Source organism: Podarcis liolepis (assembly GCF_965112155.1).
Source record: "Podarcis liolepis genome assembly, chromosome: 9".
Taxonomy (NCBI): domain Eukaryota; kingdom Metazoa; phylum Chordata; class Lepidosauria; order Squamata; family Lacertidae; genus Podarcis; species Podarcis liolepis.
In genome coordinates this window covers 53642843-53656778 of record NC_139564.1, presented here as the reverse complement: position 1 = coordinate 53656778, position 13936 = coordinate 53642843, and the positions used below count along the sequence as shown (strand labels likewise).

Here is a 13936-nt window from a genome sequence, read left to right as displayed (position 1 = left end):
GACTAACCGTAACAAGTTGATGCTCAAATCCTACCTCTGGTAGCAACGTAAGTTACTTTGAAAGTATGCTCAGGATAAAACTTACTAGAGCTGTGTCAAGCCGGGCAGTGAACAAGGAACACTGTGGTTTTTAGTGTAATGATTCTGAAGTACAGTGGTACCTCAGGTTACAGACGCTTCAGGTTACAGACTCCGCTAACCCAGAAATAGTACCTCAGGTTAAGAACTTTGCTTCAGGATGAGAACAGAAATCGTGTGGCGGCAGCGGGATGCCCCGGTAGCTAAAGTGGTACCTCAGGTTAAGAACAGTTTCAGGTTAAGAACGGACCTCCGGAACAAATTAAGTTCTTAACCTGAGGTACCACTGTAAAACAATTCCTCCTCAGGTGTTCAGAATCTGTATCCATGGAGTGAGGTAACTCCTGCATTGAGTAAGAAAATCTGTGAGTTTGGCTGAGCACATTTACCAATTTTCTACCCAGTTGGAAACCTTGCGCTTTGAGGGTTCCCAGTTGTTGTTGTTATTTATATACCACCCTATACCTGGAGATCTCAGGGCGGTTGTGGGGAGAGTTGTAAGTACATTCAGTCAAGTAGACTTGCTGTACAATCCCCCTTCAGTTCAGGAAGATCAGGGTGGAAGGGATTTATCATTCAGTCCACACCCTCGTGGATACAGATTCCAATGCTGGAAAGGACTACTGTACAGTGTTTAGTGAAAGCGAGCCTATGATTTCTTGCAAAACAACTTTTTTCAACTTAACTGTCTAAAGCAAAAATAGCTTGAGAAAATCATAGTCTCAATAAATGTTCTCATAAACTCTAGCGCGAGGTTCTTAGGAAAAGACCAGAAGTGTTCTGGATTTGTTTTCAAAGCTTGGTTCAGGCTAGCTGTAGTCTGCTGCTGGGAGACTTTTGTCAAGTGCTCTTTCCTATTCTGATAAATTGTTCTGTGGATTGCTAAAGTCCTGGGCAGCCTGAAAGTTTTACAGCCTGCTAATGAAAATGTGTTGAGTGTTAGAAACAAGTTGGCGCTGCAAATGGCAACATTTCCCCCCCACAGAATGCTATTTTAATATTTCCTCCTCCTCTCAAGATGGCAGTGCAAAGCCTTGGATAGTATGATCGGGGGGAGGGGGCAGGAGATGATGGGCTAGAAAGATGGAGGGAAGTTGCTGGCTCTTTTAAGTTTTTCTAGCAGTGATGTGTGACAGTGTTGCTCTGTCTGGAAGATCACCCTAACCCTGCTTTCACAAGTAGGAATGAATTGTGGGGTTAGGGAGAGCTCACATTCAAACAAATACAACACAGAAAAATCCTGCACACAAGTAAAGGAGGAAGGCTATGCAGAGAGGATATTAATATCCAGTACTGGGTTAAACCACAGAGCCTAGGACTTGCCAATCAGAAGGTTGGCGGTTCGAATCCCCGCAATGGAGTGAGCTCCCGTTGCTCAGTCCCTGCTCCTGCCAACCTAGCAGTTCGAAAGCATGTCAAAGTGCAAGTATAGGTACCGCTCCAGCGGGAAGGTAAACAGCATTTCCATGCGCTGCTCTGGTTCGCCAGAAGCAGCTTAGTCATGCTGGCCACATGACCCGAAAGCTGTACGCCGGCTCCCTCGGCCAATAAAGCGAGATGAGCGCTGCAACCCCAGAGTCAGCCAAGACTGCACCTAATGGTCAGGGGTCCCTTTACCTTTACCTTACTTCTATCAGACCTTGGATATGGAGGTTTCGGAGCAAAATCTGCCCAATCATTTTAGGCTTTGTAATAATGGAATCATAGAATTGTCAAGTTGGAAGGGACCACAAGGGTCACTGAGTCCAACCTATGAAGGCAGCCCTGTTTAGGGAAGTTTTTAATGTTTCAAGTTTTATTCTGTTTTTAATGTTCTGTTGAAAGCTGCCCAGAGTGGCTGAGGAAACCCAGCCAGATGGGTGGGATAGAAATAATAAAAAATTGTTGTTGTTGTTGTCTCATACTCTACCAACTGAGCCATGTATGCTATATGATAAGGTTTTGGAAAGTGACAGAGCAAGGCAATAAAGTAATTGGTTATTTTCAAAGAAGTCTTGTAGCTCGGTTCATATCGTGAATGCAGTGGGCCTAATCTTTTCTGAATGAAAGATGGGAAAGGTCGGATATAAAACTTAAGGAAGAGGGTTTATAACATGGAAATCTTGCCAAACCATGGGGCTCCATGGGGAAACCCAGCCAGATGAGTGGGGTCTAAATTATTATTATTATTATTATTATTATTATTATTATTATTATTATTATTATTATTGACACTTAAGAGTCCAACTCCACCACTTTATGATTCACAGCAGCAGAATCCTATATTCTGTGTTTGGCAAGGCTTACTGCCTATTAAACATGTTTTGAGTTGCATTCTTAATGCTCATCAGTCAAAAACATTTTTGCTGGCTCCTCTGTCTGCTTAATAGAGATTCACAGTTCACAGATTGGGGTGGGGGGGGAGACAGGAGAGCCCTTTGGTCGAAGAAGCCCTATTTCAGGGGTGGTCTAGTCCAAGATAAAAAAACTATAAGAAGCAAGGACCTTGATGTTAACTATCAATAGTTAACATGTGGAAAGCAGACTGAGCAGGCCATCACCTAGTCAAGACTTCCCACTATGGAAAGAAGAATTGTATTTGTTTTGAAGTTGGAGTGGGGGAATCATTCTTTTCAGTAGGGCCCAAATCTTCTCCACACTGGCGAGCCCACGTTGACAAGCGGGTGAGACCACCACCTGCCTGTCACTTGTCATGTGACTGACAGGTAGGTTGTCCCACCAACCTGTCAAAAATGGCCCAGGTAGTGGGGGGGGGGGGACATACTGCCATGCAAGATTGAACTTCCCATGCTGACTCACTGGCGACAAGCCCAAACCGAACAGGATCAAATTCACTACTTATGAGCAGGGGAATTCTATGCTTCTTTCTTCAGCCAAGGAACTACCTGCCCCACACCTGGTGTCACATGTGACATCAGGTGTCAGGCAGGTGGGTGTGTCTTCAGGAACATTGTCTCATTGGCCAAGTGGGAAGCCTTGGCTAAGTATACCATATTTCTGGTTTAAATTATAGTAAATATTTTAGATTCACATTTGTACATTTAAATTAACCTATGTCAGTTTTATGCAACTCTGTGTCATCTTGTGTTCCCTTTTTTGCCCATGTGCTTCTCTCTTTTTCCATCTTTCTTTTTGTGATTCGGAATTGCTGCCATAAAGCAAAATGATTAATTTTGTAAATAACCCGGTAACATAATTGAGTTTGCACTACCTTGCTGGAGAAGTAGTCTGGCTCAGTTTCAGATAGATAGACTATTGTATTATATTTACTCTCCTCAACCCAGAAAACCTACAGAGCCCTGATTAAATTTTTTGAAAAATCAAGATAGAGAGGTTTGCAAAGCTGTTTGAATTATTATCAGATGAATGATTTATATGATTCATAAACTACGTAAATCTCAATAAACCCTCTGCTAAAGATGTTCTATTGAATGTCATTCTGAGTGCAATCTGTACTTCAAATCATGCTGCCGCCCGTGGTTTGAGGAAAATGTTAATCCTGTCAAAAAAAATTGCAAGATTTTCTAATATTAACTTTTGCCTTGGCTTTTCTTTCTTGTTAAAGGCTCACTTTTTATTAATTCAAATCCAATATTAGAAGTAGAATTAAATTTGTAATTATTCCTGAGGTTTGATTTTTATTCTTTAAGCTGGATGGAAATGCAAGAAGTTTATTAAAATAGTATTTTTGTGCATTATATTGAAAGCTATTACTAACTTCATGGAATTCTATTTGTTCAGTTCATTTAAGGAAAAGGTCAACATAAGCTACAACATTAGGATTACCAATATTGTTGCACTCATGAACAGCACAGTTGGATTAGAACTAAACTGCATGAGGTTTGTGGTAGGTAAAGGTAAAGGACCCCTGGACGATGAAGTCCAGTCACAGACGCTCATCTTGCTTTTCAGGCCAAGAGAGCCGGCGTTTGTCCGCAGACAGCTTTTCAGGTCATGTGGCCAACATGACTAAACTGCTTCTGGCGCAATGTAACACTGTGACAGAAGCCGGAGCGCATGGAAATGCTGTTTACCTTCCCGCTACATCTATGGTCACCTCTTTGATTTTATGCAACCTTCTTCAACTGCGTTTTTTAACCACATAAGAATATGTGTAGGGAAGACTTCAGACTATAAATAATTTCAAAACCAGTCTCCTTCTAAGTTGCTGCTGCTTATCATTTTCTTTTGATCCAAGTTAAGAAGGGTGTCCATAACCAACAGGACTGGATTTTACAACATCTGAGTTATATTTACGTGTATGTCCATGCGTGTTTTCAATCCAGGAACACACTGTGCAGGAACACATTGCGCATTATTGTCAGCTGCACATTAAAAACAATAGTCTTCTAACCTGAAGTTGGGTTATTTGGTGCACAAAATGTACAAAATACTGTTCCATCCTTAAACAGTGAGACCTTATTTTGACTATGCTTTTAATATGTGTACGTATTTTTATTATTTTATTTTATTCTCTTTGTAAATCACTTCAGTGTTTTTTGTTACACGAGTTCAAGCAACTTAAATAACCTAACCTTTCATATCTGTAGAGAAAGTGTGAGTCATTTTTAAAGCTTTATCTTTTAATAACAGCAAACACATTCATGGCAATTGTATCAGCCATAGTGTTACTGGGACCCTTTTCATCCCGGCTTAGAACAAATCAACCACGTTTATTATTCTTACTGCAGTTGTCGTTACTATCAAACAACCAGGATATTTTGGGAGTGGGGGGTGTTTTATTGTATTATATTATCATTTGAAGATGTAACCCACCCCGGGACCATGTGTTTGAACAGTGGGTAGCAGGTATAATTGATGGTGGTGGTTTTAAAATATTAGAGATGCAATTTCTAATATTTTAGAAATATTTGCCAACAGCCCCCAAACACAGTGATGCTACAGTTTTGTTTAAGTCCGATAGTCCTACTCCTTGATGCAATTGAATCTATAAACTTGCTACAACATGTTTATTGTTAGCAGAGAATAACCTCAGAGTTGTTGTAACAACCATGTGTAATCCTGGAAACTGTGTTGCCTTTTCAAAACTGTCTCTTAAGTGAAATGAGCTTCAAGTCAGTTCACTGAGAATACAAAACCACTCTGCTATGTTGCTATGCGAAGATTAAAATTTAATTTTAGACGGAGTAACCATAGCGTAGAAACAAAGGGGGAATACTTTATGAAGCTTCCTTGTGAGCATGAATTTCACAGCTGTTTCATATTTGTACTGAAATGTTAGCAAGATCAGTGGAAGGCAGATAGATATCGCCTATCATTGATTTCATATCATTGTCCATGGACATCCTCTGCAAACAGTTTTAAGGAAGCAAGCAAAATACATTGTAATACATTATTAGAAGGAAAACCTCTGGAATGCTTTGTGTCAAACCTGTGTGTTATATATGTAGACAAACAGGAACAAAAGAGACTTAAATGGGCATTTGTTGAAAGTTAGACTGTTTGTTTGTTTGTTTGTTTGTTTGTTTGTTTGTTTGTTTTTATGACAGCCACTGTGGTGTAGTGGTTAAAAGCGGTAGACACATAATCTGGTGAACCAGGTTTGATTCCCCGCTCCTCCACCTGCAGCTGCTGGGTGACCTTGGGCTTGTCACACTTCTTTGAAGTCTCTCAGCCTCACTCACCTCACAGAGTGTTTGTTGTGGAGGAGGAAGGGAAAGGAGAATGTTAGCCGCTTTGAGACTCCTTCGGGTAGCGATAAAGCGGGATATCAAATCCAAACTCTTCTTCTCTCTTCTTTCGATACCTTATTTTATTTTTGGTAGCATAACCAAGTGGCAACATTGGGATGCTAAGGTGGTATGGTTCTTTTAAAACTTTCTAGGTGGAGAAACTGATATTTCTATTTTCAGCATCATAGTTGAGAGCTTAACAAGACTTGTCTAATGTTGCCATATGCAAGGTTCAAACTGTTGCTTGCCTTCTTAAATCTGGGGGGATTTGTTAAACTACCATCTGGAGAATGCAGAACCCCCTCAAGAATGCATACGTTGACCATCCCTGCTCTTAAATTAGAGAAACATCCCCCCCCCCAATTCCTCTTCCTTTCCCCCACTACTTTCATTTGTGTTGGTTAAAAAAAAATGGCCTCACCTAGCAAATATTTTTTCTATGTTGTTCCAGGTTGTGAGTCTCCACTTGATCTGACATTTCAAAAGGCCACAGCTGCAGTGAATGAGATATTTATGACTCTCAGAGATGTTGCAAGAGCTCGGGCTTACATGAAACAGTTTAATTCCGTACATGTTCCAGGAAGCCAAATTCAACAGGCAAGTTGCTGTGTCTTTTTTTAAAAAAAATCCATGTGTTACTCTGTGTTACTTTATAGCAGTGTTTCCCAAACTTGGGTCTCCAGCTGTTTTTGAACTACATATCCCATCATCCCTGACCACCAGTTCTGCTGGCTAGGGGTTATGGGAGTTATAACCCAAAAACAGCTGGAGACCCAAGTTTAAGAAGCCCTGGTTTGGAGCATTGGCAAAACTACCTGTAGCAAAATGTGACTGATTTTGTGGTTGTTTAATGCAGAATGTATTCTACTAATCTACAAGTGGGTTTGTAGAATTGTCTTTCCCTTCCAATGTTCTTAATAGTCATTGCTTAATTGAAAGGATATCTACTGAACCACAGCAGCTATAACATTGCCATCCATCTAATGTTGTTTCTGTGCTAGCCTCACCAGTTGCAGGGAGCTTACATGTACCCATGAAGGCCACCTGCTCTATAAAATAGAAAGGGACACGGGTGGCACTGTGGTTTAAACCACTGGGCCCCTGGGCTTGCCGATCAGAAGGTCAGTGGTTTGAATCCCCGCAACAGGGTGAGCTCCCATTGCTGTGCCCCAGCTCCTGCCAACCCAGCAGTTTGAAAGCACACCAGTGCAAGTAGATGAATAGGTACTACTGTGGTGAGATGAGCATTACAACCCCATAGTTGCCTTTGACTGGACTTAACCATCCAGGGGTCCTCTACTCTACTCTACTCTACTCTACTCTACTCTACTCTATAGAATAGTCATCCATTTAGCAGTAACCACTAAATGTATCCAGCTTAAAAAGAATAGAAATCAAACTATAGCATCTTTTTATTGATACATTTTCTGTGCATGAAACAGTTCCCCCCCCCCCCCAATATATTATGTAAGTTGTCAGAGTTTGGAACAACCAGTTACTGAAGCTTTTGCTCTGTGCTTTTTGGTAGCACCTTTGTTGATGTTTTCTAGACAATTTGTCACCGCGTTCCTATTTCTCAGCCCTTAATTTCAGATAGCATCATGTCCCTGATGTACCATTGTTAAGCACTGATTGATTCTTTTTAGCTGCTGTAGTCTTAAACTAGAAGTACGAAGAGTGCAAGAGAGGATTCCTGCCCCCGCCCCAATAAGAAAGAACATTTTTCCTCATCCGGTTGCATAGACAGGGATGTTTAATGGTTATACCTTACCTTCCACACAGCCAAGATCATAGAGGGAGTGAAACCATACTGGCTATCATGCCATCACCCATCCCCAGGTCCTTGGCCAGAGTGGGTCCAGCTGCCGCCCCTCCCCCCCCATGGATAATCAGTAACTACAATGGGTTGAATCCAGATTTCATTAGTCTTACTTGGAATAGACCCATTGAATTCAATGGGACTTATATTAGCCATGACTAAAGTATAATTAACCAAATCTGGATCCAACCTAAATACAGAGACATTCTGCTTATTTCAGTGGAACTTATTTCCAATAAGTGTGCTTTGAATCAAAGCTTAAGTGATTTTATATATATATATTTAAAAAATCACATATTTCCTGTTTTGACATCCTTTCCCTTTTAAGCATATCATTTTGAATGAATTTGTTTCTCTTTCCCAAAGGAATAATTGTGTGTGTTCAACAAGCCGTTTTTTATGTTTTTGAGTCCCAGCCAGTCATATAACACACAGCTAATGTCTGCTGCATCTTTCTTGGCTCAGTTAAAATGTAAATGTGTGTTGGAGGAAGCTTTGAGTGGCACATCTACATTTTCTTAGTGGCTGCATTGAAGAAAAAGATCTGTATTTGACATTGCAAACTGCTGGACACAAAAATGTGTCTTTAATGGCTATAATGTTTTAGAAAATCTTTTCTTTCCCAGGTTCCAGTAGTAGATAGGTAGCCGTGTTGGTCTGCCATAGTCAAAATAAAAAATTCCTTCCAGTAGCACCTTAAAGACCAACTAAGTTAGTTCTTGGTATGAGCTTTCGTGTGCATGCACACTTCTTCAGATAGGTATCTGAAGAAGTGTGCATGCACACGAAAGCTCATACCAAGAACTAACTTAGTTGGTCTTTAAGGTGCTACTGGAAGGAATTTTTTATTTTTTCTTTCCCAGGTTGTTCAGTTTAAGTAGTTAGTTTCGCATTTGTTTTTCTTTTTTCTGTCTAAGGTAAGTGGCACTTCTGTTTATCATTTCTGCAGCATGACTCCTACATGTGTTTTCTAAGAAAACTAGAGATTGACATTCTTGGAATAGCTCAGTAAGGAAACATTGGCTGCCATAAATGGAACACATTAATTCAGTTTTGTAGATTGTAATACTGGCTACTGAAATTATATGAGTTGGTTGTTACTGCTTTAGATCTGCAGTAATTGTATAAATGTAGAAAACTTTATAAACTGTATACAGTAAGCTTTCACTAAAAGCATTCCTCTGGTTTGAAGTGCCTATTTTATTTTATTTGCATTACGGTTGGATCCAGGGACCTGAAGAACCAGCAAAATACATGTTCAGATAGACAACATGCTGTCCCCCACCAGCTCTATGCCAAAACTTCAGTTTTGATGCTGGTTTTCCAAATGATGTGCTTGCAATGTTTCGAATGCAACCTTCCAAATCAATTTTCAAAATGCTGAAGTGATACACTCTCAGTAATGTGTTTAGTATATACAGCAAAAGAAGATTGTAACATTTAAAAATCATTTTAAAAAGCCAGATAAACCCAGACTCTTCGTTAGTCTAGATAGCCTATCCTTTGCTGCAATTCACCCTCTGGAACATAGGATCTCTCATTTCATGATGGGGGAGAAGAAACTGGAGAGCTAGGTGGGAAGCCTGGGAGCAATTTTGTTCAGACAAAAGGCAGCACCTTCCCAGGCTTCCCTTCTAGCTGGAGACAGTGGTACCTCGGGTTAAGTACTTAATTCGTTCTGGAGGTCCGTTCTTAACCTGAAACTGTTCTTAACCTGAGGTACCACTTTAGCTAATGGGACCTCCTGCTGCTGCCACGCCGCCGGTGCACGATTTCTGTTCTCATCCTGAAGCAAAGTTCTTAACCAGAGGTACTATTTCTAGGTTAGCGGAGTCTGTAACCTGAAGCATATGTAACCTGAAGCGTCTGTAACCTGAGGTACCACTGTACTGTCCCTTTCAGTGCTAAATAAGAGGGCAATCCAGATGTCGCTGTGTTTACCCATGATGTCCACGCTGCATCCTTTCACTTAGTGCTGAGAGCATTCTTCCTCCTGGAAGGGGCAAATGGCAAGGATGTTCAAACATACACCCCCAATACATCGACTGAGAGAGAGCAGAGCCCCACCACCACCATTGGATGTGGAGACCATTACCTGGCTGGCTGCATGTCTGACTAGTGTGGGGGAAGGTCCCTCATGTGATATGCGCTTAGAGCTCCTACACCAGCCTTTCTCAACCTGTGGGTCCCCAGATGTTGTTGAACTACAACTCCCATCACCCCTACCTAGCAAGGCCAAAGCTCAGGGATGATGGGAGTTGTCGTCCAACAGCATCTGGGGACCCACAAGTTGAGAACCACTGTCCTACACAGTCTGGACCCGCTCTTGCATTTAGGAGCTCTGTGTGCCCAGCAGCAGTAGGTGAGAGAATTCAACTATGCATCCTTTTTACATGCTTGTGTTTAATGCATGATTAGTTAGCCATCGGAACACCGCTGCTGCCCATCCCAGCCAGTGTGTGTTGAGAGAGGGTAATGGTAATCATTACTGTTGGGAGACTTCGATCCCCGATCATATCAGTACAAAAAAGCAGCTCCAAAATTGCACAAGGCTAGGACCTAGTGAACCAATGTTATTTCTCGTGATGAGGTGTTTTGTTTTGTTTTGTTTTGTTTTGTTGGCAAAAGCAAATATACCAGGCAGAGGTAAGAACTCCCTGGGATTATGTACATTTTCCTCCCCTCATCTTCAAATTTTGTTAAAGTTCACATTGTTGAATTTTTATTTTCCAAGAAGCTGAGTGCTTGTATCTTTGTGGAGCCAACCAATGGGAATCAATGCAGAGGCTCGATAGTCCAGTTTGAGCCATCAACTAGGCAGAGGCTGAAAATGTTTTCCCAACATTAGTAGCGAAATAAAGCAGAATTGGTTTGTCTCGTGTCGCAAAAGCAGTATGAAAGATATCTGTGTGTGTGCCCTGTCTCTGTCTCCAGACAACATATTGATGCAAGCAAGACAGTATCTGCTGCAGTGAGCAAGTTTTAGGCAGCTTCCACTCCATTTTCCTCCCTTTTTTTTAGCAGTTACCACAGTGACCATGAACACACACAGTAAATTTCACAAGTGGGATGTGCATTGTGAAATCACTTGTATATATACACTTACGTTCAATGTTTAATATTTTCTAGGCCTCTTATAAACCATTGCTGAAGCAAGTGGTGGAAGAGATATATAATCCGGATCGACCTGACTCTGTTGATATTGAGCACATGTCTTCTGGGCTCACAGACCTTCTGAAAACTGGGTTTAGTATGTTTATGAAGGTAAGGTTGCTATGCAGTTTCCCACGTGTACATCTTAACAAAGTTAAATGTGTAGCTGTTTTTGGTAAGAGGAAGCTGCTTCATTTTATCTGTGACGTTGTTATCTCATCGTTTTCTGCCTAATATGCACAAGTCATTGGCTACACCTGGCTTTGGCATTTGACTTGCAGTAGAATACGGAACATGCATTTTGTAGTTTTAAAGTTTATATTTGATATATAGGTGGTAGCTCTGGAACTCCCTGCCCCCAAAGGTTAGGTTTTCTTTCTCTTTAATTGTTTCCCATCGGGAATGGAAAACTCCTTTTTAAGCATACGTTTGATTCTGTTGCTACTAAAAGTACTGATGGCGAGTACAGCTCTTTATTGTTTGTCACTGCTGGTTTTTGTTTATAATGTTTTTAGTGGTTGTTCTGCCATTGTTTTTATGTTCGATTTTATATTTGTCGGCCACTTTGAACACTTTGTATCATCATCATCACTTTTAATTTGTATACTGTCTTTCTATCTTACAATACCCAAGGCGGTTTACAAGCTGAATAAACAATGAATGTACACCTTATAACAATCTAATGCAATACAAAAATGTGATAATAAAACATAACTTTAAAATAAGCAACTACATCAAATAAAATAACATTCAACAATCATTAGAATAGCATAGAATAATATACTATTCTATACTATTCTAATATCAGCATATAAAAATTAAACAGACATCCACTCTTAATTACAATAAATAATTTCTAAACTACAATCAATAAAACAATTGCAAGCCACAGAGCATAAAATAATGCAATACAAATTGAGAAGCAAGGACTGGAAGGTGGGACAAGGCAGATGGAAGAAGGCCTTGCCTGATGAAGTCTCTTCAAAGATGGTTTCTTGAAGTCTGCATCCAAAGATGGTTTCTTGAGGCCCACAGAGAAGTACTGACTATTCCCTCCGCCTCTGCTAATTGTGGTTTCAATTCTTCAACTCTTTTTCACCTGCTAGGATGGGCTTGAGTTTAGTTCACAACTGATTTCTAGAGTTAGTGTATTTTTCTCCATAAGTGATGAACTCATTCCTACAATTCCACATAAACAGATTTTGCATTCACTGATTTAGCAGTGAAACTGCTGGTTTCCACATCAAATGCAAATACAAACCATTTATTATCAGTCCATAATTAATAGCTGCAGCCTTCAACATCATACGATGCTTCCAAAAACAATTTGTCCATTCACTCATTTGTCTGCCGGTGCTGAAATTAACTAGGTCTAAAGAGAATACTGTTGCAATCAAAGGATTTGCCTGCTTCACAGGCCCTAGAGCTTAACTTCAGTCAGGAAGAAAGAAAGAGATGGGGGCAGAATCATTGAGGACTGATGGGGCGGGGGGAACCTTAGTTTCTGCAGTATAGTTTTAAACATCTCTCCAGATGAATATATGAGGCAGTACTCAATTATTATTATTTTTTTTTAAAAAAGGTTAAAGCTCTTAAGAACAAGCATTGGAAGCAGTGAGTTATGCAGTAAATTGGAGACAACAGTGACTGTGTTAAAATGGCATTTCTCAAAATAGCTTTCCTTTGAAAGAAAGAAGAATTATGAAGTGCTTATGAATTATACATGCCAGGAACAAATCTTCATGTTTCAGCAAATTATGAATCATTTCTTTTTCATCACCTTGCAATCAGCATCTTCTTCCTGAGGTATCCAAGAAGCATCCCCCTTTGAGCCAGGATACAGTGGTACCTCGGGTTAAGAACTTAATTCGTTCTTAACCTGAAATTGTTCTTAACCTGAGGTACCACTTTAGCTAATGGGGCCTCCCACTGCCGCCACACCGCCAGAGCACAATTTCTGTTCCCATCCTGAAGCAAAGTTCTTAACAAAGGTACTATTTTTGGGTTAGCGGAGTCTGTAACCTGAAGCGTCTGTAACCTGAAGTGTCTGTAACCCAAGGTACCACTGTATATTCCCCACCTGTTACATGGAGAAAGCCCCTAAGTAGGCAAACTTGGGGAATACAAAGCAGCCCAACTAAGTCTGCGTGTGCCGATTAGCTACAGAATGTTGACTGAACTTTGGGAGGAAACTAGCTTTTTCACCACCAGTCATGAGATAAGAACATTTGTGCCAATTTTGTCCTGGAATCCTTCCAGGCCTTCAACTGCACTGTCCGTGCCCACTTCCCCTGTTACTATAGATCCCCAAGCCAAACGGAGGACATAGATGATGCCTTCCTGGAACAGATGGCCAAGCATGCAAAAGGAAGGGAGATAGTAGTAATGGGGGACTTCAATTACCCAGATATTTGTTGGATGTCAAACTCAGCCAAGAGCATAAGGTCAAACAGATTCCTCACTGGCCTTGCAGACAACTTCATTGTCCAGAAAGTGGGAGAAGCAACAAGAGGAACAGCCATTTTAGATCTGGTCCTAACCAATGTTGATGACCTTGTTAGTGGGGTAGAAGTGGAAGGATCATTAGGCGCGAATGATCATGCTCTTCTGAAGTTTACTATACAGTGGAAAGGAGCAGCCAAGCATACTAGGACTCAATTTCTTGACTTTAAGAAAGCCGACTTCATAAAACTTAGGGAAGTGCTGGGTGAGATCCCATGGACAGTAATACTAAAAGGAAAGGGAGTTCATGATGGCTGGGAGTTTTTTAAGAGGGAGATAGTAAAAGCACAACTTCAGGCAATACCAATGAGACGGAAACATGGAAGGTGCCTAAAGAAGCCAGGGTGGCTATCTTAAGAACTTTTAACTGAGTTAAGATTAAAAAAAGATGTGTACAAAAAATGGAAAAGGGGGGAAACCAACAAAGAGGAATTAAAACAAATAGCCAGCACATGTAGACACAAAGTCAGAAAAGCTAAAGCACAGAATGAACTCAGGCTTGCTAGAGAGGTTAAAAGCAACAAAAAAGGCTTTTATGGGTATGTCCGTAGCAAAAGGAAGAACAAAGAAACAGTGGGGTCACTCAGAGGAGAAGATGGTGAAATGCAAACAGGGGACACAGAAAGGGCTGAACTCCTCAATGCCTTCTTTGCCTCAGTCTTCTCCGATAAAGAAAACAATGCCCGACCTG

At 40.7% G+C, this 13936-nt stretch overlaps 1 protein-coding gene across 4 annotated transcripts in view; it reads left to right on the top strand.

Moving 5' to 3' along the window:
- Positions 1 to 13936, top strand: part of SCFD2 (sec1 family domain containing 2) — a 154296-nt gene that overhangs the window by 120471 nt on the left and 19889 nt on the right. For all 4 annotated transcript variants that reach the window (XR_014515826.1, XR_014515827.1, XM_083459925.1 and 1 more), the window contains exons 6-7: positions 6223 to 6368; positions 10720 to 10854. Coding sequence is in view for 2 of the 4 variants with exons in the window: in XM_083459925.1 (XP_083316051.1) it covers positions 6223 to 6368; positions 10720 to 10854 (281 nt within the window). In the remaining 2 variants the exon portion in view is untranslated. The remainder of the gene's footprint in view (positions 1 to 6222; positions 6369 to 10719; positions 10855 to 13936) is intronic.